The following is a 21,499-nucleotide window of genomic DNA, read 5'->3' as shown; positions in this document are numbered from 1 at the left end:
TTTTTAATTATAAAATTCCAAAAATTGTAGTTTTGCGATACAAGTTGTCCAAAAGTAAGAGTTTCTTGAAATTTTCTCTATTTTTTCTAGGCTTCTTATTGAGAAGATACAAAACTTTTGCCTCTGCTTTGAACAAAAAGATTCCTAGAATGTGGCCAAGTTGAGCTCCAAACCAACAATTTGCCAGTTTTAACGAATAGGTAGCTCAAGTTGACGACATTTCATTATATACAACACAATGCAACGGAAGAAATGGAAACAAATAGTAGATGAAATATTTTCAGGTAATTTTTCATGGATTCTTACACATCTTTTGTTTTGTTTTTGGGAACTGTTTGAAATGAGACTCTGCTTTGGCAGCTAGAAAACCGCCTGGTGCGCGATAGCCCGGTTGGCCACGAGGCTCGTCGTCCCGTACACGGGCAGCTCGTCACCGTTGGCCCCGCCGAGGCTTTCCAGCTCGAAAAGATCGGAGCTGGAGTCGCTCCCCTCGTCGTTCTCCTCCAGCTCCCCGAGGCTCCGCACCAGCTCCTCCACCCTGCGCCGCACCACCGACGACGCCTCGGCATCCGAGCAGAACCTCACGGACCTCCTTTCCGACGACGTCGCCGATGCGCGCGGCGTCTCAGCTGGCTCCGGCGATGTCCTCTGCGGGGTTTGCGGGCCCCGTGAGATCGGAGTCTTGGGCTGCTTCCTCGGGAGGCGGCCTGAGGTGAAGAGGGTCCGGAGGACGCACGCGAACGACCCCGGCGACGGCGGCGGGAGTGGGCCCCCAGCAGGAGAAGACGGGCCGGACGCATCTCTGGGACGAAGCCTTGCTCCAGGGAAACACGGCCTGCCTTTCTTCGTCTTTGCTTTGTTGTTGGGCGGAGACGGGGGTTCGGCTTCCGCGGCGTCGGCACGGACTTCCTCCGGCTGGCGCCGTGGCGGAGGAGGCGGGCTGCGTCGGCGGCGCGCCGTGGACTCGGTGTCGGTGGTCGAAGCGGAGGAGCAGGAGAAGCTGTAGCTGCTGGAAGCGGAGTCCGACGAGGAGGCGGTGGACGAGGCGTACCCCGAGTGCCGCCGGCGAGCCGGGCCCGTTTCGAGCCGGCGCATGTTCGGCTTGCCGCCGGCCTCCTTGGCCCACCAGAACTGCGCGGGCGCCGGCGCATTCTCCTCCGACCGGCGCGGGGTGTCGGCGACATCCGCCGCCGTGGCGTCGGCGTCGCTGCCCTCGTCGAGAGAGCGGTAGATGGTGTCGAGGAGCGAGGCCGAGAAGGACGCGGCGGCAGCGCGCTCCCGACGCGGCGGGGCGAGCGGGGGCGGGCGCTTGCCGTGGCCGTGGCTGCGGCGGCCCTTCTCCATGACAGAGCACTGTTACTGTTCGGGCAGAGTACAGACACACCGATCGATCGATCACAGCAAAGAAGGGGAAGAGAAACGATCAGCGGAGAGAGGTAAATTTAAGAACACGGGGAGGGCTGGAGGAGGAAGGTGGGAGTGGGATCGATCGACGAGGAGGGCGAGAGATGCGTGGTACTATGGATTTATGTAAGTTGGTGCGTGCGTGCAGGGGAGTGGTGGCGCTGCTGCGTTGGCATGGCAGGTGCCCGTCCATGGATCTCACTCGCGCGATCGCCACCAACCCGCTGGAATTCGTTCGCGGCAAATTACCAGCGGCCTGCTGGTCCCGCGGCAAATTTCCTGTGCTGTGCACCGCGAGCTGGCGCATGGCATCGGCATCGGCATCGGTATCTGTAACTTGAGTGGCACTATGGTTTGAAAACTGACGAAAGGCCTGATTGCACTGGCCGGCTCTCCGGCGGCCCACTGACCAACTCGGCTTGCCTAATTGTTTGTCTTCGCCTGGCAAGTTGCATACAGGGCCGATCGAGAGTCAAGTCAGCCAGCAAAGCTGTCGACAATACAAGATGGTACAGTCGTACAGAGCATTACAATCATACGATATTCTCTACCAAATACTCTGCCTGACGTAGTATCTGATTTTGCAAAAACTCTAACGCCCTCATTACTTTCCGTATGAATATGCACACATACATGATTATACATGAAGGATGAAATTGTCATGACAATTCCAATAGTAAAATGGATTCTGGGCTTCTGGCTGGAAAAAAAAATTAAAGCACGTTTACTTGGACGCATGATACACCATCTCGTTTCCTCTTCATGTCCACGATGGGCCTCGTTGCTCAATATTACGCTGGCGTTGGCAGTGCACACCACATGTTTGACGAATTGTCACGTTTACCATGGCTGCTTGGAATGAAGCTCGTGTCTAAACTCGAGGCTGAAGAAGGTGACACTGCCACCACGAAGGTGATTTCTTACTATTTTCTCCGTTCAACGAAAATGTCTTAAGTTTATCAAAATTTGGATGTATCTAAATATGACTTAGTGTATAGAAACATTCAAATTTAGTCAAAATTGAGACATTTTTTGTTGAACGGAGGAACTATGAAAATATAATTGCTGTCGCCATGGGCGCGCAATGCCCCAACTTGCTTTCTCTCAGTGGCCACAAAACGTCACATAGGACTCCACGAAGATGGTACTCCTTCCGGCCAAAATTATTTGTCGAAATCTTACATGTATCTAGACGTTTTTTAAATATAGATACATTCATATTTTAGACAAATTTGAGACAGGAGGGTATCTTCAATGCGCATGCACCTTGCTGAAATGCTGAGCAAGCCAAGCACCACCATGCCGACTTGAGCGCCGCATCCATGCGGTGTCTAGTTGCCTCAGGACATCGACAATAACATCGCAGAGCATTTTGAAAAGAAAAAAAAGAAGAATGTGAACAGAGGTAATCTGACGGTCTGGCCAATCCTTGCACAAAGTAACTACACACAAAATGAAGAAACGAGCAAGAAAACACAAACACACTCTACTCTGAAAAGAATGGGGCAGAACTTTCAGCCTGCGCAGCTAGGCCAGCTTGGCATTCAGCAAAGTCCCTTATTTATGCCCCCAAAATGTTTTTTTTTTCTTTCTTTCTAAGAACTAGTCATCTTGCAGGCCTTGCGTGGCCCACATGTCACCAATCGCATTGGCGCTTCTACTGAAAACTCCATAGTTTGGTGATTTCGTCAACATTACATTGGATGAATCGCTACTCTCGTATGCTTGAGTCCACGCGACTTGTTTCTGCAGAAAAAGTTTCTCAAAACGGCACTCCGTCCCCACGGCTCGAAACATCCGCTGGCCATGGAGAGCACGCCGGCAGGCAATGGGCCGCGCACAGGGCACGACCACCGTGGGCTCCGCGGCCGTTTCGCCGGTATCTTCTCCTCCTCGCCCTCACCCAACCTTCAGTGCTCTGAACAGGTACACACATATCCCACAACATGTAGTACAAACTCTCGAAGAAAGGATCTGAGGTTACTTTGCAGCGGTTAATTTTAGATCTGTACATGACTACATGTGCGTTTATTGTGTCAAGGTCGCGAAGCTTAGGGACGAGGTCCAGAAGCAGAGCGATCTCAAGGAGACGTGCAAGGCTCGGCTGGAGAGCACGCAGGAGTATCTCAGGTTCTGCCTTGAGGTCGCACAGGAGCACGGCTTCTTGCACCTCATATCCAACAGCTCCAACGACGAGTCGCCTCACCAGGACGACGAAACCGATGCCGCAACGGCGGCCGGCGCCGACGGCGAAGACGAGCGAGCTAAAGCTGAAGCTGAAGCTGAAGCGCCGCCTAGCGACCCGTACTTGGCCGCCACGAGGGAGCTCGCGCTGCAGCACGGCTGGTCCATTTCACCTGACGAGGTAAAATGAGAAAAAAGTTTCAATCGATCACAGCATCGTGTTTAATTTCTGAAGGCTATTAATTCGCGGGTGAATGGATGAAACAGATCGAGCTGCATGAGATGATCGGCCAAGGATCGACGGCGGACATCCACCGGGCGACGTGGAGGGGCCTCGACGTGGCGGTGAAGTGGGTCAGGCCGGAGTTCTTCTTCTCCCTCTCCAGCAACGGGATGGCCGGCGACGCCGAGGCCTTCTTCGCGCAGGAGGCCGACCTGCTGTCGCGGCAGCGGCACCCGCACGTGCTGCGTCTGATGGGCGCGTGCCTGCGCCCGCCGGACAGCTGCTTCCTGGTGACCGAGCTCCTCAGCGGCGCCACGCTGGGGGAGTGGCTGCACGGGGCCAAGGACAGGCGGCGCCGGCAGAGGGATCATCCGACGCCGACGCTGGCGGATAGGGTGAGCAGGGCGCTGGAGATCGCGCTGGCGATGCGGTACCTCCACGAGCAGACGCCGAGAGTCCTGCACCGCGACCTCAAGCCCAGCAACGTGCTGCTGGACGGCGATTGGAGCGCTCGGGTCGCGGATTTCGGGCATGCCAGGTTCTTGCCGGACGGGAAGGCGGCGCTCACCGGCGAGACCGGCACGTACGTGTACATGGCGCCTGAGGTAATCCGCTGCGAGCCGTACACGGAGAAGTGCGACGTGTACAGCTTCGGCGTCATACTGAACGAGCTCGTCACCGGGGAGCATCCGTACATTGATACGAGCTACGGGCCTAGCAAGGTTAAGTCTAATTAGTTGGGTTACAATAGCTGCTAGCCACTTAGCCAGTGTTATTTGTTGATCTTAATTAATTAGCTGACTTTGTCCGATCGATCCATGCATAATTGTTGTGGGTTTTTACAGATTGCGCTGGAAGTAGCAGATGGGAAACTTCGGCCAAGACTCCCGGAAGACGACGCGAACTCTGGCGCATTGGTTGATCTCATATGCAGAACCTGGCATGCGGAGCCTTTGAACAGGCCTTCGTTTGACACTATCACTTCGGCGCTTCGAGAAATCAAAGAGCAGCTCGAGACCACTCAGAGTTAGCATCGGACTCTTTTCTTTTCTTTGAGAAATACGCCGAGTTTAGTACTACTTCCGTCCCATATTAAGTGTCGAAATATTACATGTATCTAAATGTTAGATATATTTATATTTGAACAAATTAGAGACACTTGATATGGGACGGAGGAAGTAGTTGCTGTGAAAGGCCACTCTAGTAGTTGTACGTTGCACATCAACCTGATATAGGCCAATGAGATCTCACACTGCGGCTGGGCTGCGTTGCTGTAAAAAAGGATGTAGCTTAGTACCACATCGGCCAGGCGAGGACGCAAGGGAAAAATCAGCCATCTATATAACTAGCGCTTGGTGCACCGTTGCGACTTACTTACATGGACGGGGTCGACGGCTGATCAACAAGGGTCGTGGCCTAGATCAATGGCTCACATGCACTTAGTGAGTGCGTTGGTCTACCATCTCCCCAAGTGGGTGAGTGGACGTCATAATTTGTGGCAGAGGGGGTACACGTCCACGCGGCCCCTACCAATTTGTAAATTTAAAATTTGGCCCCTCGAACATGTTTAGTGTTGAATGAATTTGTTAATGATGTATATATATTTGTCCATGGAACCCTTGAAAGTCAAAGTATATCCTTGACGGTATTTTCATAACTGATCTCATGCATCAGACATAAAATGGACAAAGAGATGACAATTTTTTTAATGGGTTTTTGGAAGAGGGAGGTGTAAGAAAAAAAATATAGCTCCAACAACAATTATTGTGTCTCTAGACCTGGATACTCTTAATATTTTCCTTTTCATCATCATGAAAATTAAATCATTGATGCAACATCCTCCAAGAGAAGTGAGCAATATTGTTAGAAAAATGTTTGTCAGTGTTTTGTACCGTAATATTTGATTTAGGGTATCGCACGACCAAGGATCACCGACGGTAGCAATTGAGACACTCGATTAGAGGTAACACCCTACTCCTCTCTTTGAGGTTTGCTTGTGTTGTTCTTGTCTCGAGGTGCTCATGCAACTGAGGCAAGAGATCCCCAAAGCTGCCGAGATCTGAGTTTACATATGTGGGTTATTGAGATGTGTTTCTTTGCTAAACTTGTGGTAGCCTAAAGGGTTGATGCGAGGATGAATGAAAAAGTTAGCTTCTGCCTAGACCTTTCCCATCACTGACTTAATAGTCCAATCCGAGCGAGGGTTATAACTATCCAGGCGGTTACAAGAGAATTCCCTGGGGCAAAGAACTTTCCTACCCCTAAAATATCCTGAAGTTGTCTTGGTCGCCACTCCATCTTGGTCCGGGGCCCCTCTTCACGGTCAGACACCTTCAGGAGATTTGAAGCACCCCCTAGTCGATGGGCCTGGTTAGGCTAACATGTGGCTACCCGAGTCTCGTGACATCGTCAATACCGTTGTATCATCCTCTTAAAAATACTTCCTCCATAAAGACCATCTTCAAATCTGGTTTTCCAAAAACACAAGGTCACATTTTCTCCTTCTCCCTTTCCTGTCTTCAAGGTCTGTCTTTTCGTTTTCTCTTTGCTCTCCCACTCCCCCGTATAGCCTTGCTTTTCTCCTTTCTTTTCGTTTTCTCTCTTTGCTCTTTTCGGCTTTTGACTTTGTTTTGTTGCTTGTACTTGCGCCTCTAGAAGAACATATTATATGGCACAATGAGTTCTTAAATGGTCCATTGATCCGATGGTAACACACAATGGGGGGTTTCAGCAAATGATGGGTGCAAACTAAAGATATAAACTGAGAAGCAGGATTAATTGGTCACTTCACTGAACATGTACATGACTGAACTGAAAACAGAAACTACCCGTTCAGAGTGTGCCGAAACCATTTTGAATCTCTCTGCCTTGCAATACTTCTTTACTGAATCCAGTATATCCCGATCAGATACGAGGATATAAATTAACGCAGAACGATAAATGCGCATGCTCAGATTTATGCATAGAAAAACAACAGAAAATATTGTCATCCCCTGACCTGAAACATTGTCCTATCTTAGATGCACATAAAACAACAGAACAAGATTTCCAGCCCCCCTGACGGCATCACTTGGACCTTGTATCTTTGATGTAATCGCATTGCTTGAGACATATTCCACCAAACAGAACACAAATCATGCAATAGATTCCCCAGGCGTAAGCAGCTCATTTACACGAAAGAGAAACAAAAGTATAGAGCTCAGTATACAACTAATCCATCCATGACCAGAAGTGTTGAAAATCAATTGAACCTCCATGTTGCAAGACCATCCAGCTGCATACCGCCGCAAGGGTTGCAAAAATCAGGAAACGGTATTCATCAGTTCATGCGGAGGAGAGTTGCAAAATTTGAGAAATAGCAGAGGGAACACTAGTACGTACTGTACTTAGCCAGCAACAAGGCTAACAAGCTAGGACATGCATTACTAGGAAGCAGCAAACATTAGAGAAGCAAATTAAGGAACGGCGTGCTGCACTGCATAAAATCGCTCAGGTCAGGTGGGGACCAGCCCGTCGTACTGGTAGTGGCCAGAGTTCCCGCGGCGGCCGGCGAAGAGAGCAGCAGCGAGCGCGAGGTCCATCGCGACCAAGGAGAAGACCGTCGCGGCGAGGACCCCCACGCGGAGCTTCCTCCAGAAGGCTGCGCGGCGCAGGCGGAGGGCGGTGGCCGTGGGGTTGGAGTTGAGCTCGGCGGCGGCGGCCTCGACGAGCGCCGAGACGAGGCGCTTCCTGCACGGGGTGAGACCGCGGGTGCCGCGGAGCTCGGCGAGGACGAGCTCCATCTCCGTGAGCGGAAACGGAGGAGCCTGCTCGCTGTCTGCGGCCTGAAACGAAAATTTTATCACCAGCCAAAGCCCAATGCATAAAATTCCCACGGCGAACTGAAACGAACATAAACAAATCCAAAATATTCAGTGGCAAAAAACACGAGAATCATGAAGCAACTCGAACTCAAATTGATCGGAATCACCATTACAAACACCGCTCGAATTCAGAGGAAAACAATGCAGGTCGACAACACCCAAAACCACTGCGCGAACTCCAAAATATAAGCATCAAAGGAAACTCGAGAAGCAGCACCAATTCGAACTGATCGGGGACGGCGGAAGTAGCCATGGATGCGGCGAGAGAGGACGATACGACGGTGGAGGAGGAGGCCGCGTCGTCGGGGTCGGGGAGGTCGAGCAGCAGCGCAAGCTCCGGCGGCGGCGCCGTAGCTGCTGCCGCGCGGAAGGCGAATCCGTCGTCGTATACCAGGAGCTTGGATGCCTCCTGGTGATCGATCCGCGGGGAAGAGGCCTGCCGGAGAAGGTTAATCGATCAGCTGGCCCCCGCGGGTAGACGTAGGCACGTAGGTGACAAATTTTTCAGAGCCACAGGCCCCGCCCCGTTCCATTTTCATTGAATATGAAACCACAGTTTACATCAGCATTCAGCATGAACCATCACCATCCCTAATGGAAAGAGTACACAACAGTAAAAACTTGATAAAAGTTACAGTCATCTTTGTCCCCAGTGCACGTGCTACGTACACACAGGTAGCAAACGATCAGGCAATGAGCGCACGCCGCAGCTCAGGAGGTTGAGGAGTTCCCGGTCCAGCCAGAAGCACTCTTCTCTTTTTCAGCATGCCAGGATCAGGGGAACCTCTCTCGTTCTGGTCTCCAGTTGTGACAAGCATCTGTCCAGCAAACTTTTGTTTCTGCTGGGACAAAGTATTCTCCAGCGCATCAACATTTGAGTCAGTTTGTACCAAATAACCTGCAGGCCAGACCTCATTAGTCGCCCAAAATGTAAATCGTTGCGTAATTTCCATATCGTCCACATAAAAGCAGAGGAGACCATGTTAGTAACAGCATGCTTAGTATTGCAAAGCCATTTGGTAGCGACATCTTCATAGCACGTAATAGTGGGAATATCCAGCATGGCAGATATGTTGGTCCAAAGGAGTTTAGTGATGTCACAGGGAAAGAATAGATGATAATGGATTCTTCCTCACAGCACATTAAACAGGAAATGTCGGTTAAATGCTGTCTTTTACTGAGATTATCTCTAGTGAGCAAGCGATTATGTGAATGTAGGTGACAAATTAAGGCGAGCTCGGGTTGCCGGAGGTAACCTTGGGGATGGAGGCGAGGTCGCGGGTGATGGACGACGACGAAGAGCCCACGGAGCTGCAGTTAGTGCAGGCGACGGCGGCGGCCTTGGAGCTGCAGGAGGAGAGGTCGGCGCGGGGGATGGAGGTTGGGGCGAGGAGAGTCGGCGGGTCGGACGAGGTCCGACCGGCGGCGACGGGCGCTGGCCGGAGGAAAAGAGGGACGCGGGGTGTGGAGGACGGCTGGCAGCTTGGCCATGGTGGTGGGCTGGTGGCGGCGGTGGCCTGGGAATGCTGGGTGGGTTCTCGATTCGAGATCGACTCGAGGATGGATTTCGATCGGGTCGGGACGCCGGGTATGTACGGAAGGAGAGGGTGAGAGCAGGGCCCAGCTGTCTGTCTGAGTCAGCATCTCATTTTTTTTTGAAGGCCTCCGACTCCAAGGTATGCCCTTAGTTCTAATCATCGACCCTTTCGTATGGGGTTAGCAAAACTAAACTACCTCAAATCAACTGAAATAATGCTCTTGGAGACCTGGAGTCCTTGATAATCAATAAAGTTCTCGGTCGTGTAAAAAAGATTTAACTGCCAAATGGAAGTTTCAAACTGAAAATAAAAATTATCATCCGCCAGTATTGCCATGATTCGGGACGCTTGAGATCTTGTTTGGAACTAGTCTTTGTTTTTCTAATGTTTTATCCCTTCTCTGCACATTTAAGAAAACGCTAGAAACCCCAAATAAGCCGTTTGGTACGGAGGAGGGATTACAGGAGATAGTCCCTAGAATCCTAAAAAGGCATGTTTAATCAATAAACACTTATCCGTTTTGAGTGGAAGAGTTTTTTAAGAGCATGAGTGAACATCCGATCTTCTCAAATATTCGATGCATGTGTGATGAGTGCCGAAGTCAGGAACTAACTTCAAGACCATTACAGATTTACAGTGTATGCGACTAAGCAAAAGTGATTAAGAACGGGAAATCCCGACCAAACTTCAAATTATCACAATTTATCAAAGAAAAAAAATATTCAAGTCCTTTCTTGCCTGGGGCTTGTCTCCGCCTCGCTTTTTTTTAGGGTTTAATCTATCCGGCTCTGCTTTTCTTTTTAAGGGGATCTCTGACTCTCCGACTCTGTTTTTTTTTTGAGAATCCAACTCTGCTTGTGACTAAAATATTATAGTGCCACACAAGGGCTAAGCGGATAAATATTGGCCCGTATCCCATTAGTTTGGACTTTAGCAGAATCTAGTTCCTACTTCATGGACCCCGTAATGCAACTTCGAGCCCAACCCAATGGGCTTGTATCTTCGGAGAGTACCAGACCAAAGGTATCTGTTACGGAGCTAATGGTCTTGTCAAGCCCACGCAAAGAACAGAAGAAGAAAAAACTGCCGTCGCGTCTCCTCGCCGGCGTTCTACCGAGTCGCCGCCATGCCCGCCGCCAAGTGGTACCTACTCGCGCCTCTCCCTTTCTCTCTCTCTCCCGACGGTAGACCGCTGCCAACTCACCCCGTCTCTGTATTTCCGCGGCGCAGTCTGATGCACTGGCACCCGAACCCCGGCGTGACGCTCAACAGCCAGATCCTGGCGGAGGCCTGCGGCTGCGCGGAGTCCCTGGGTGGCACCAAGGACGGACGCTGGAAGACCTCCATCATCTTCTACCGCCCGATGACGCGAGACGGCACGGCCGCTGGCGGCGCGCAGCAGCAGCAGCCCAACGACGTGGCCCGCGAGCTCCTTGGTGTTGCGCTCCACGAGCGCCCCGGCCTCTACTTCTCAATCCTCCGGCCCCAGCGCCTCGTACTACAGGCCGACGCCGCCTTCCCCCTGGTCATGGAGAAGCTCCAGTCCTACAAGGCCCGAGTCACCCTAAACTTCGAGGTCCCCTTGCTTCTTTCCGTACCCTTCATATTTCTTCTCTGACGTCACACTTAGGTTTGGCCTTTATTTTGTTAACTGAAGCAATACCGATTAAATTGTTGACCATTATGTGTTTTTTTCTGTTGAAACAAAGTGAAATAATATTTATTTAAATAAATTTCGAAGTTCCTTTGTGACTTTGCTAAATGAACTTGCCACCATGACCCATTGCTTGTGCCCCCTGTTCGATAATTATACCATGACCTATGCTGCATCGCTAGCTTCTTGTTAGAAGGTTCATTTGCGTTGTGTTGTAATCATGTATTGTTTTTTTTTTGTATTTTTCTATGTTGCTTGCTGGGAATATATTCAGGTGGGATTTATCCCACCATAGGTACCTGTCGTCTTTTGTTGAATTTGGAAATGGGTTGGGGGAAGGGGGGGGGAGGACAACAGGGGGAGTGATTGGCCGCAAGAGGGAGGAGAAGAGAGAACGGGAGGTCTGTGGACGGTGGTGTTAGAACGAGCTAGAGGAATCAAGAAGGCTTCGGTTTGAGGGGATAGAGCTACAGGAAGCATGAAAGCGACAGGCAAATCACTGAGGAGGCAACAACTTGGCTGTCCTTAGGCCCTAGGATTATTTGGAAATGAACTTATTTTTGTTTGAATGATTAAATAAAATAAAAAGGAGGTCATGCCCCCGGCCAAATATGTTGAATTTTCCTAACTAAACGACCAATGTGAGTTAAACTGCCACCTGTGTGGGTAGAGGGGATTAAGATGGACGATTTGACGAAGTGCTGCGGATGAATTTGTCCAGGATAGATTAACCAAGCCACCATCTAAAAAAATACCAAAGTTCCTAATATTAGGTCATAAAAGATGAAAGTAATTCCAGCAAGGGTGGTTTTCCTTTTGTGTTGCACCCTTTGAGGTGCTCTTGTACATGTAACTCAATCATTCTTAATTGATTGGCATAACTCCTGCGTCTTTCTGTAAAAAGAAAGGCAATTGCTTCTCACAGGATGCATGTTACTTGAGTTTTACGTCTTGCTATAGAACAACAGTGCAAAATAGTCCATTATACCAGTTTCCACTTTGACTTCTAACTTTAGGAAGGGTCTGCCTTTCTAGGTTGTAAACATGAGTAAGTAGTGATCAGCAAGAATCAGCATAGAATTGGTCATTGAATATCATAATGAAGCTAATTGAGTGTTGTTTGTATCTCACATTCTAATTTATCTAGATTGTGCTTATTCTATTACTGTGTGCATGCTGCATTGTCTCATATGAAACTTCAGTTGGTTCACACATTAATAATATATATGTTTCAATCTACAGGGATTTCAGTATCAACTGGGTGATTTTTGCCTGAGGATAGGGAAATGTGTTCCTAACAACTCTGAAACACTCAGAGGAATCATGATGGAGGTATTTTCATTATTCCGCCTCCTTGTTTTGTTTCTACCTCGCACCCTATTGGCCTTAATCCTATGTTGACTGATTGATTGTTTGACTTTTCTTAGTCAATGATGAGAATTAAACCAAAATGCACTGAACCAACAGTGTAATTTAAGGCTGAGCAAGTTCTGTTAATGGAACAATGGATTTTATTGCTTAGGCTCTCAACATAATTCTTGATGTCTAGATATATTCAGATCCAGGTAGTTTGGAATACCCTCTAGTGATGAGTAGAAATATACGGCTTAGTTCATTTCTATATTTAAATTTGAGTTAGAGAGCAAATCTGTTGAGTAAGTTGTGTTAATGGAGCAATGGGTCTTAATGCTTAGGCTCTCAACATAATTCTTTGATGTCTATATTTACAGATCCAAGCAGTCTGGAATACCCTCTATTGATGAGTAGAAATATACAGTTTAGTTCGTTTCTATATTTAACTGTGAGTTAGAGAGCAAATCTGTTGAGTAAGTTCTGTTAATGGAACAATGGGTTTATTGCTTAGGCTCTCAACATAATTCTTTGATGTCTAGATATATACAGATCCAGGCAGTCTGGAATACCCTCTATTGATGAGTACAAATATACAGCTTGTAGTTTGTTTTTATATTTACTTATGGGTTAGAGAGCAAATCTGACTATGTTGATCTTGATGAATTTTAGCAGATGAAGACGATGATATTTAGATTTTATTTTTAAAACACACCTTGACAGCTTTAAATTTGCAAGGTTCTTGATATCCTTTCTGGAAATAGTTGAAAAGGTCATTCCATTATTTGCACCTACCAGTTAACTTGTAAACATATATAATGATCCACATCTCTGTTTGTGTAGTGAGCTCAAATTTTAATTGGAGGAATGGGTAAACTAGATGAATTCTGCCAGCATATTGTACATTCCTTCCTTCCTGCAACTCTTCAGTTTTACGAATCATCATTGCTTTTCTTTTGCTTATTACTCAAGTTAGCAGGGCCCCGTCAGCAATATTTCTGGTAACCGGAGGAAATATTGGAAAACAACTTCCTAAATTGCTGGATTTATTTTTTTTACTGGAAAGAAATGAAAAATAACATTGCCAATTTGCCTTGAGCCCAGGACCAAAGCTTGCAGCCTTTCCACCAAAGCTGATGGGCCTTTCAATGACATCCATATTGTGGATAGTTTTGATATTACATTAAATTTTAATTTCTGAAAGATTCTGCTGGTTGACAAAAATTTCAGAACCCATCAAGAAATGTGGTTTTCATCCGAGATTATTTTCCCTGTATATGCTGTCTGACATGAAGTTTGTTGTTGCTTTCTATGCAGGTAGAGTATTATCCCCTATCATCCATCGAAAAGTCCAGGGCAATTATGGAAGACTTCTTTGACATATGGCAGGAAACACTTGCAAAGAAGTCACTGCCTGGTCGTTTCATCCATGTAGAGTCTAATTTTTCAGATTATGGTCTTTCAGATAACTATTCTTTCCAGCACACAGCAATTCAGTATGCTACCTGCCTGCAACAACTTATGGCAGCTGTGAGGGCCTAGATCTCCTGATGAAAGTTGAGTATATCATGCTGTGTATCTTGTCCCATGATCCTTGTATTATCAACAAGTGGCAGGACCTTTATCTTATCTGATGAAATGCAACTGATTTGCTCGTACTCTGGTTAAGTTATCCCTTCACCTACCAGATTTGAAATGTTTAACTTGATTTACCTGTAATGGCCATTGTTAGAAACTGAGTTACTGTGACATGTATTTGCAATAGATGCCCGGTGCTGTCTGTTTACAAACTACAGTACAAACATTTGATGCCGTCAATGAATCAGGCTATCATGAGTGGCCGCTATCTATTACAAGGACGTATTACAAATTACAACACGAGCATTTTTTTTTTTGAGAATACACACGAGCATTCTTTTATGTTGTGTATCCTCCATTTCACAAAGGTTGGCATATGCTGTTTCGTTAAGACAAGACTTTGACCAAGAATCACATTATTAATATGTAACATATATCATACAAAATCATGATTATTAGAAAGAATTTTGTAAGATGAATCTATTAATATAAATTTCGTACGTAAAAACATATGTTAATAGAGTTATCATTGGTTAAAACCTTGTCTTAACGGAACAAAATATGGCAACCTTTGTGAAATGGAGGGAGTATATGGGTGAGACAACTCACAATTCTTACCATCTTACATAAGTCCAGTGGGCTTTGGTGGACCCCTCCCTGGCTACCATCCATCCTGAATTCTTCGATGACCTGTCTGAGGCTTTAGTTTCTGTTTTGAGAAATTTCCATGGCTCTCCTCCGTAATTTTCTCTTGCCCTCTTGCATACAATGTTTGTGCTTCTCTCAAACGATCGGCACCAGCATCCCTAACATCGCAATGCATCCTATGTGATCGAATGCGATTGATTTCTACAATGATTTTTCTTCACTTAAATGGTGTTTCCTTGCTCTGTCATCATTTCATGGTAATCTTGAACTGAATACCTGCAAAAAAAGGGCAAATTGTAGTTGTACTATGAAGGCTTATATAAGTTCAATCCGAATAACCAATTAGACCGCACAAAATTTATAACGAGCGCACGTTCACTCTTTAGTCTTTTGGAACGAACAATATGTTGGCCATCCAATTGGGAAGATTGTGCTTGAGATCGCGTCACGCGTCTTGCAGGGTGACAATTAGTCTGTGAGAGTGTCAATTTTAATCCGTCACACCACAAGGATAAGGAGCAAAAGTTTAGTTTCGTGGAATGACAACTTTAATCTGTGCTTAAAAGTTAGAGAGCGAATGTGCATTTTCTATTTCATTTCATAGATGCAACTATTGCAAGCCTATTTCATGAGCTCCCTGTCCAGACTCCAGAGTGTATCTAGTGATGTTTTACGACGATGGGTTTATTTGAATAATATGATAATCAATAAAAAAATACGCAACAAAATCTTCCGCAGAAGAAAAAAGAGAGTAACAGGGTAAAGTGACTAAAATCTCGCGACGTTGATACCGGGGATTGTGTTGTGCCTCTTTTCCCGCGATTTCTTTCTTCTTCCAACCAGAAATCACCTCATTGCGCGCCAAATTGTCCCAGTCCCACCACAACGAGAAGAGCGCAACATTTCCAAACTGCCGCCGAAACAGCGCTCAGCCTCAAATCCACACCCTAGAGGAACCGCGCCGCCGAGCGATCGCCGGCGAAATGCCGCCACCGCGCAAGTTGCGCCGGCTAGCCGAGGCCGCTGCGGCGGAGGCGGACGCCCTGATCTCCCTGCCCACGGACGTCGTCGACGAAATCCTCACCCGCCTCGGCCTCCGCGACGCCGTCCGCACGTCGGCGCTGTCCCGCGCCTGGCGACGCCGATGGGAGGCCCTCCCGTCCCTCGATTTCTCCTTCCAAAGCCTCGTAGACGACGATGGCGCGCCAAAGGGGCTGGAGGCCGTCGACAGCATCCTCCTCCGCTGCCCTGGCCGCGTCCGGCTCTTCAACGTATACCTTGACAAGCTCTATGAAGCCCGCACCCACGACTGGATCCTCGTCCTCTCCCGCCGGGGTGTCGAGACCCTGGACCTCAGCTTCAACGACTGCTTCCCCCTCCTCCCTTCATCTGTCTTCTCCTGCAGCCGGCTCACCTCCCTCAGTCTCTTCGGCTGTGTCATCCCGTTCCTACCGCCAGGTTTCGAGGACTTGTCGGAGCTAAGAAAACTAGCTCTCGTCAACGTGCGGTTACAGGAGAACGGGGAGTACCAAATCGAGGAGATCATTCGCACATCCCCGTTGCTCGAGGAGCTAATACTTACGGACGTTTACATCGGTGGCGCCGATGTCATAAGAAAATGGGTGATTCGGGCGCCCAATCTCAGGCACTTAAAGATTTGTTCTCAAGAAAATTATGGCCGGATCCTAAAGGAGCTGCGGTGTCTGCGTTCCGCCGTCGTTGATTTGTGGGACTTTGTTCTTCACCGCAATTTCCTTCAGATTCTTGCAGGGCTTGTTCAAGTTAGGAAGCTTTTGATTTCCACTATCTTTGCACCGGTAAATGCATATATCCCCATATATTCAGTTTATCTTCAGAGTCTATTTTTCTGACTCAATCAAAAGCTAGCTAGTTAAAAGGCCTTGCATAGGAATATGGTGTTTTTTCTTCGAAAAGCCAGGGAAGCTCTGCTGATTCTATCAAGTAACAAGTTTAGAGACAAATGTAATAAAATTACTTGGCCTAACTGGCCTCAGCCCCCAGGCACAAATGATAATGGAACATAGGACGAAAATTTCTTGAATGTGGTGAATGTCTGTTATATTTTCTTGAATGCGGTGAAAAAACCTGCAACACGTTTAGGTACTCCATTTTAGAAATGGTTAGGTTTCTTTCTTCAAATGATCCAAAATATGTATGGACCAATTGACTAATTTGTTTCGCATTATATCATGTTTCATTCCATTGAAAAAAATGGTTTTGTTGTCATGGGTCCCTACTCTCTAGAATTCCCACTTTCTGTATATAAGACGGGATATTTGTTAATAAGCGAGATTGCGAGATGGTATGATATTCATATCAAGTTTCTAATCCAGCTAGGGGGCAGGGACATCCAGTACCTGTTCACCTACTGGTGTTTGGTCCCAACATCATGCGCACTATAAGACCATGTCATGTTGGTACATTGTTTTAGTATATTTTAGAAATATCTTCATATTTATAAATATAAGTATATATTGACAAATTGTACATACTCAATACTACCTAAAAAATAGTACATATGGTATATACTCCCAGTTGCGCTATGGAACAGATGTGGGAGTAAGTACAGTAGTACACCCGGCAGTACGGGAAAAAAATTCCATAGTTTGTTCCGATTCTCAGGAAGGGAAAGACCACCCGGCACCATTTCCATTAGGAAAACAAACCATACTCCATATTTTACATCCCTGTGTTATAAGTTATATCCTGACTTTGAAAATAAGGTTAATGTATTTTCTCCTTTGCAAGTGCTACATAAATTGTTTTTTGTGGTCGTATAGTGTGCTGAGACTCTTTAACATTTATGATCTTCTTTTTATGTAGAAGCAGGGATTGCCCCATTGTCAGAATTGCTCCTTAACTCTAGAGATGCATCCAATTTAAGTCCTGATATTATCCTTTCTTTCTTCCTCCCATTTTTCAGTCAAGTGCGAAGATACCAGAGACACTTCCTTGCACCTTTCACAACTTGAAGAGCATGAAGTTGCAAATGCACTTTTGTGAACTTCCCCCTATTATATTGACATTTTGCTTACTAAAGAGTGCTCCAAATCTTGAAAAACTCAAAATAGAGGTATTGTTGAATGTTCCATATAGGTTCTTATTACTTGTATCTTCTGAAGGTCATCTTGTTTCTTCCCGTTGATTGACTTTTGTTTTATTTTTATATGTGGAAGATCTTTGGCGAAGAGCAGAAAGTTGAGGCTAATGGAGAGTTTCAAAGTGCATTATGGACTGATGGCATGTGTGCCAACCTTCAGGTTGTGCAGATGACCGGAATTAATTGGCTTCCAAACGAAATGTCTTATAGAGCTGATTCTCTCAAAAGCAAGGCTTCTTCATACATTATCTATTAGTCATGGTGAGAAAATCATGATGTCTTCTGAGGATGCTCTAAATGAATTACTAAGATACATAAGAGCTTCAGCTGAAGCTCAGGTCCTATTTAAAGGTAAATACACTTAGTTTCACACGGTAAATATCATCTTATGCAGTTCCTTTGAAGCTATGGATTTTATTTTTTGGGAGTGTGTATTTCTCAGTCGACAATCATAGCCATCCAATGAAGATTTTCTTATCCATCGGACCTACATTAATCTTACACGAATCTCAATGATTGAATCTAAAGGTTGTTATCATCGACTAAGAGATAGTTATTTCTCAGTCGCCTAAGAAATAGCAAAACCGTTATTTTTACACATGACATTTATCCTTTTCTAAAATTACTGCCATACCAGTGCATTTACCTTATATTTGAGGTTTGCTTCGGTACAGCTCACTTTATTAAGTCACAATCTTGATGGAGACTAATGGTTGAGATAAAACTTACTACCTCCGATCCTAAAATTGTTGTCGTTGTTTTAGTTCAAATTTAGGATCAGAGGGAGTACCTTTTAGATGCAAAGGGTAGTACATTCCTTGTTACGTGGAATTCCTGTGGTCATTAACTAGCTACTTCATCTGGTCCTGCACCGGCATCCTGTTTCTCACGCCACTAATTTCACTTGGCCAGAGGACCGTGTGACATGTTGCAAAATAAAAGAAATGCACATGCTTAAAATAGGAAATGCAGCCAGATTAGGATTTGTATACCATACTCTGCTACAAACTTTTAGGGGTACTTTTTCATCTGCAGGTATATTACATAATCTTATCTTAGTATATAAAGTTCTCCGAAAATTATGTGTATAAATAGGAATGTGTGTGTGTGTGTGAGAGAGAGAGAGAACTGTGGTTCCTTAAAATTTACTCGTATAAATAAGTACAGTACACTATAGGTTATGGGGAAAAATACATATGAGAGAGAGAAACGCAGATGTATATGTGTTGAGATCCTTGCTTCCATCGTAATTAACTAGTGGATTAGCTTTAGCTGGAGGTTATTTGTGCTGCTTGGTCTATTGCTGTGAAGACTGGGCGGCTGACACACACCTAAAGAATAGGAATGAATTCTCTTTCTACAACCTAACAAACCAAATGAGATGTTAACTAGATGAAAATACCCTTGCTGTGACTGATACTGTGCTGAAATTCTTAGTGTCCTTTCTTGAAGTTCCAGTCCTGGCATATAGGTAGACATCCATGGTCTGCCCCCGAGGTTCAAAAATAAATAAAAAATCCATGGTCTGCCCCCAGATGTCATCTATCTTAAGTGATAATTGTATAAAATTTGAGCATTCCTTTCTATTCCACTTCTTTACTATTAGGTATGATTTTTTTCCCAAATAGTATCAGAGGGAATAGATTAACCCGGGTTCAAGAATCATGACATGAACAGGGAGAAAAATATGTCAGGACAAAGGAGAGCTTTTGGTGCGGATTCAATTCTACATCTTTTCAAATCATCCCAACTTTTGGTATTTAGTTATCTGCAAAATTGGCGTTGGCATGAGCTTGGTCAGCAGATCCGTTGGGGTGGATGTCATCATTTTCCATAATGGCAATTCTGTTTATTTTTGCACAAGCACAGAAGCTCTGCCACATTTCATTAGTAGAGATAAGATAATACAAACACCAATCTGAAATGGGCAAGATACCTCAACAACTGAAAACTGAGATGACACACCAACACTGCAAGCAGCTAAACCACCGGAGTGTCGCTAGAAGCAAAGTACTTGACCCAAATGCTTTGTTTTACATGATGCATGTGATATATTCTTCAAGTTAATGCATGCTGCTAAATTTGTGAGCTAATTTCTGCTAGATGGTGGCCTGTTAGTATAAATATTCAGTGGTGGGCAATATATTTGTGTTACATCTGCTTTCTGTCGATTGTGATGTGCTTCTTCTTAAAAACGTGTTTTTATTAATTAATTACGCAGGTAAAGCTGAAGATTATTAGCAGGCCAGGGACCAACTTCTGGGCATTGCTGGGGACTTGTGAAGTTAGTTCATTTCAACAATTCAGTTCTACCGTCTGATGATTATAAACGCAGCTTGCAGAGAATGGCTTCTCAAAGGAACTTAGCAACATTCCCTTTTCTGAAAGAAATTGGCATGCCATTGGTGATTTAGTCAGAATTGGCTATGAAGTTTAGTGCATTCTCTTGTCTAACACTAGTCGATGCTATTGGTGTCGCCAGAGCCTTTCAGCATGAGCTTGGTAATAAAACTAGGCTGATGTTGGCCAAGCGGGTTCTCTGTTCTGTTACTTAAAAAGAGTGAATTCTATTTTTTACCTCTAATTTTGCCGAATTCCATTTAGTGAGTTTTCCTTCTTGCCCCATTTTGCACAAACTTTGCAACACTATACCACCTTTAAGATTTGAACCCTGCTCTGACAGGTTAGGCCTGCCTATTATTATGCTTCCCACATTGTCCCTACATTTTCTTGGCCAGGCCATGGCGGTGTGGCTATGAGTATGCTGCGCGACCAATCTAATATCCCTTAACCTATACAGCTTTTAAGGCCACTAGACATATTAGAATAACAGAAATTAGATGTGAGAACCAAGGTTTGTTTCAAAAAATATATTGTTGTATTACACAAACTAAGGTTTAATTAGGGCTGGTCTAGGCCTCTAGGCCTCCTAACCCTAACTTGTCATGTGTGATCCCTAAGTAGCAGGAACCATGTGCTTTCTCTTTCCTCTTACGTTGTTGTCCCGTGCGGTACAATTTTTTTTCCATATTTCTCATTTTCTATCGTGGCCACCTCCTATGCTTTGCTAGATCTCCCTCCTCCTTTTGTTCTATGAGAGCTCCACACATGTACTAAAAGTTACTTTGTCCAGACTCACGGGTCGGTTAAAAGCTCACAGAAATTACAACCAATTATGCTAAGTATTAGCATGTATTCCCTCCTTTCCTTAAATTAAGGCATATATTGTTTCCTTTCACCGAGCCTTTGACCAAGAATTGGTATATTAATATATATGTTTTGTGAAATAAAATTGATGTCGTTGTATTTGTATTCGAAAGTACTTGTTTATAGTTATGATTTGTATCACATGAGTCACACGTCGATGGAGTAATGCCCGGTCAAAAGAAACAATATATGCCCTAATTGAAGGAACTTGAAAACAACTCTTAACATTAAAACTATATCTCTTTAACTCATAAAAATAACTCTCATATACCGAAACTACATCGAGTAGAATTTACATCAAGCACTAGACAAAGTTTAGATCCAACAGAGAATGGAAAATATTATGAGAAGTAGGGGAACATCGACATTGGCCGTAGCCAACAATGGACGGCGGTGGTGACGCCTGGTAGAGAGCAGGGAGAGGTAGACACATGAGTGAATGAGGAACTGATGGATAGAAAGTGACTGAGGAGAACCGCTTGATCGCATCCGACGACGCATGCGCATGAGCACTGCGTAGGACAAGATCGAGCACGGGCACAAAAAAGAATTGGCGTTTAGGATATGTATTTTGAATATTTTTTTAATTTATGTTTAGTTTTTCGCAATTCCTTTTTGTGCCCATGCTCGATCTTGTCCTATGCGGTGCTCACGCACATGAGTCATCGGATGCGATCGGGCGGTTCTCCTTAGTCGCCTTCTATCCATCAGGTCCTTATCCACTCATTC

At 45.6% G+C, this 21,499-nt stretch overlaps 5 protein-coding genes, 1 long non-coding RNA gene and 1 other non-coding gene across 8 annotated transcripts; 4 read left to right on the top strand and 3 right to left on the bottom strand.

Annotated features, from left to right (window-relative positions):
• Positions 1 to 98: 98 nt before the first annotated feature.
• LOC100846231 (protein BIG GRAIN 1) lies at positions 99 to 2,070 on the bottom strand. The gene has a single exon (XM_003576532.4). The coding sequence runs from the start codon at positions 1,342 to 1,344 to the stop codon at positions 361 to 363; it is 984 nt and encodes a 327-aa protein (XP_003576580.1). The 5' UTR covers positions 1,345 to 2,070; the 3' UTR covers positions 99 to 360.
• A 443-nt stretch (positions 2,071 to 2,513) lies between these two features.
• Positions 2,514 to 5,159, top strand: LOC100845929 (serine/threonine-protein kinase STY13). Of its 2 annotated transcripts, XM_024455106.1 has the most exons (5): positions 2,514 to 2,809; positions 3,022 to 3,330; positions 3,446 to 3,769; positions 3,856 to 4,533; positions 4,657 to 5,159. In XM_024455106.1, exons 2-5 carry the CDS (start codon positions 3,211 to 3,213, stop codon positions 4,840 to 4,842), a joined length of 1,308 nt encoding a protein of 435 aa, XP_024310874.1. In that variant the 5' UTR covers positions 2,514 to 2,809; positions 3,022 to 3,210; the 3' UTR covers positions 4,843 to 5,159. The 2 variants fall into 2 exon arrangements, with proteins under 2 accessions (XP_024310874.1, XP_014758833.1); XM_014903347.2 differs by having other exon boundaries at positions 2,514 to 3,330.
• A 22-nt stretch (positions 5,160 to 5,181) lies between these two features.
• Positions 5,182 to 5,341, top strand: LOC112269018. Its single transcript, XR_002960609.1, has one exon. It is a non-coding gene; the product is annotated as a U1 spliceosomal RNA (small nuclear RNA).
• A 1,554-nt stretch (positions 5,342 to 6,895) lies between these two features.
• Positions 6,896 to 7,784, bottom strand: LOC104585107. Its single transcript, XM_024455107.1, has one exon. The coding sequence runs from the start codon at positions 7,591 to 7,593 to the stop codon at positions 7,306 to 7,308; it is 288 nt and encodes a 95-aa protein (XP_024310875.1). The 5' UTR covers positions 7,594 to 7,784; the 3' UTR covers positions 6,896 to 7,305.
• A 383-nt stretch (positions 7,785 to 8,167) lies between these two features.
• Positions 8,168 to 9,232, bottom strand: LOC112268878. Its single transcript, XR_002960368.1, has 2 exons — positions 8,931 to 9,232; positions 8,168 to 8,572 (listed from the first exon to the last, which is right to left on the bottom strand). It is a non-coding gene; the product is annotated as an uncharacterized LOC112268878 (long non-coding RNA).
• A 961-nt stretch (positions 9,233 to 10,193) lies between these two features.
• On the top strand, positions 10,194 to 14,011 carry LOC100834966 (mediator of RNA polymerase II transcription subunit 20a). The gene is made up of 4 exons (XM_003578145.4): positions 10,194 to 10,355; positions 10,443 to 10,788; positions 12,109 to 12,198; positions 13,534 to 14,011. Exons 1-4 carry the CDS (start codon positions 10,339 to 10,341, stop codon positions 13,756 to 13,758), a joined length of 678 nt encoding a protein of 225 aa, XP_003578193.1. The 5' UTR covers positions 10,194 to 10,338; the 3' UTR covers positions 13,759 to 14,011.
• Positions 14,012 to 15,425: 1,414 nt separating this feature from the next.
• On the top strand, positions 15,426 to 19,863 carry LOC100845623 (F-box/FBD/LRR-repeat protein At1g13570-like). The gene is given in 5 exon segments (XM_024454641.1): positions 15,426 to 16,286; positions 17,399 to 17,536; positions 17,640 to 17,767; positions 17,769 to 17,914; positions 19,785 to 19,863. Coding segments are annotated over 5 exon segments (1,293 nt in total). The 3' UTR covers positions 19,805 to 19,863.
• The last annotated feature ends 1,636 nt before the right edge of the window (positions 19,864 to 21,499 follow it).

The sequence above is a fragment of the Brachypodium distachyon genome, chromosome 4 (assembly GCF_000005505.3).
Source record: "Brachypodium distachyon strain Bd21 chromosome 4, Brachypodium_distachyon_v3.0, whole genome shotgun sequence".
Lineage (NCBI taxonomy): Eukaryota > Viridiplantae > Streptophyta > Magnoliopsida > Poales > Poaceae > Brachypodium > Brachypodium distachyon.
This window is presented reverse-complemented; position numbering and strand designations above follow the sequence as displayed.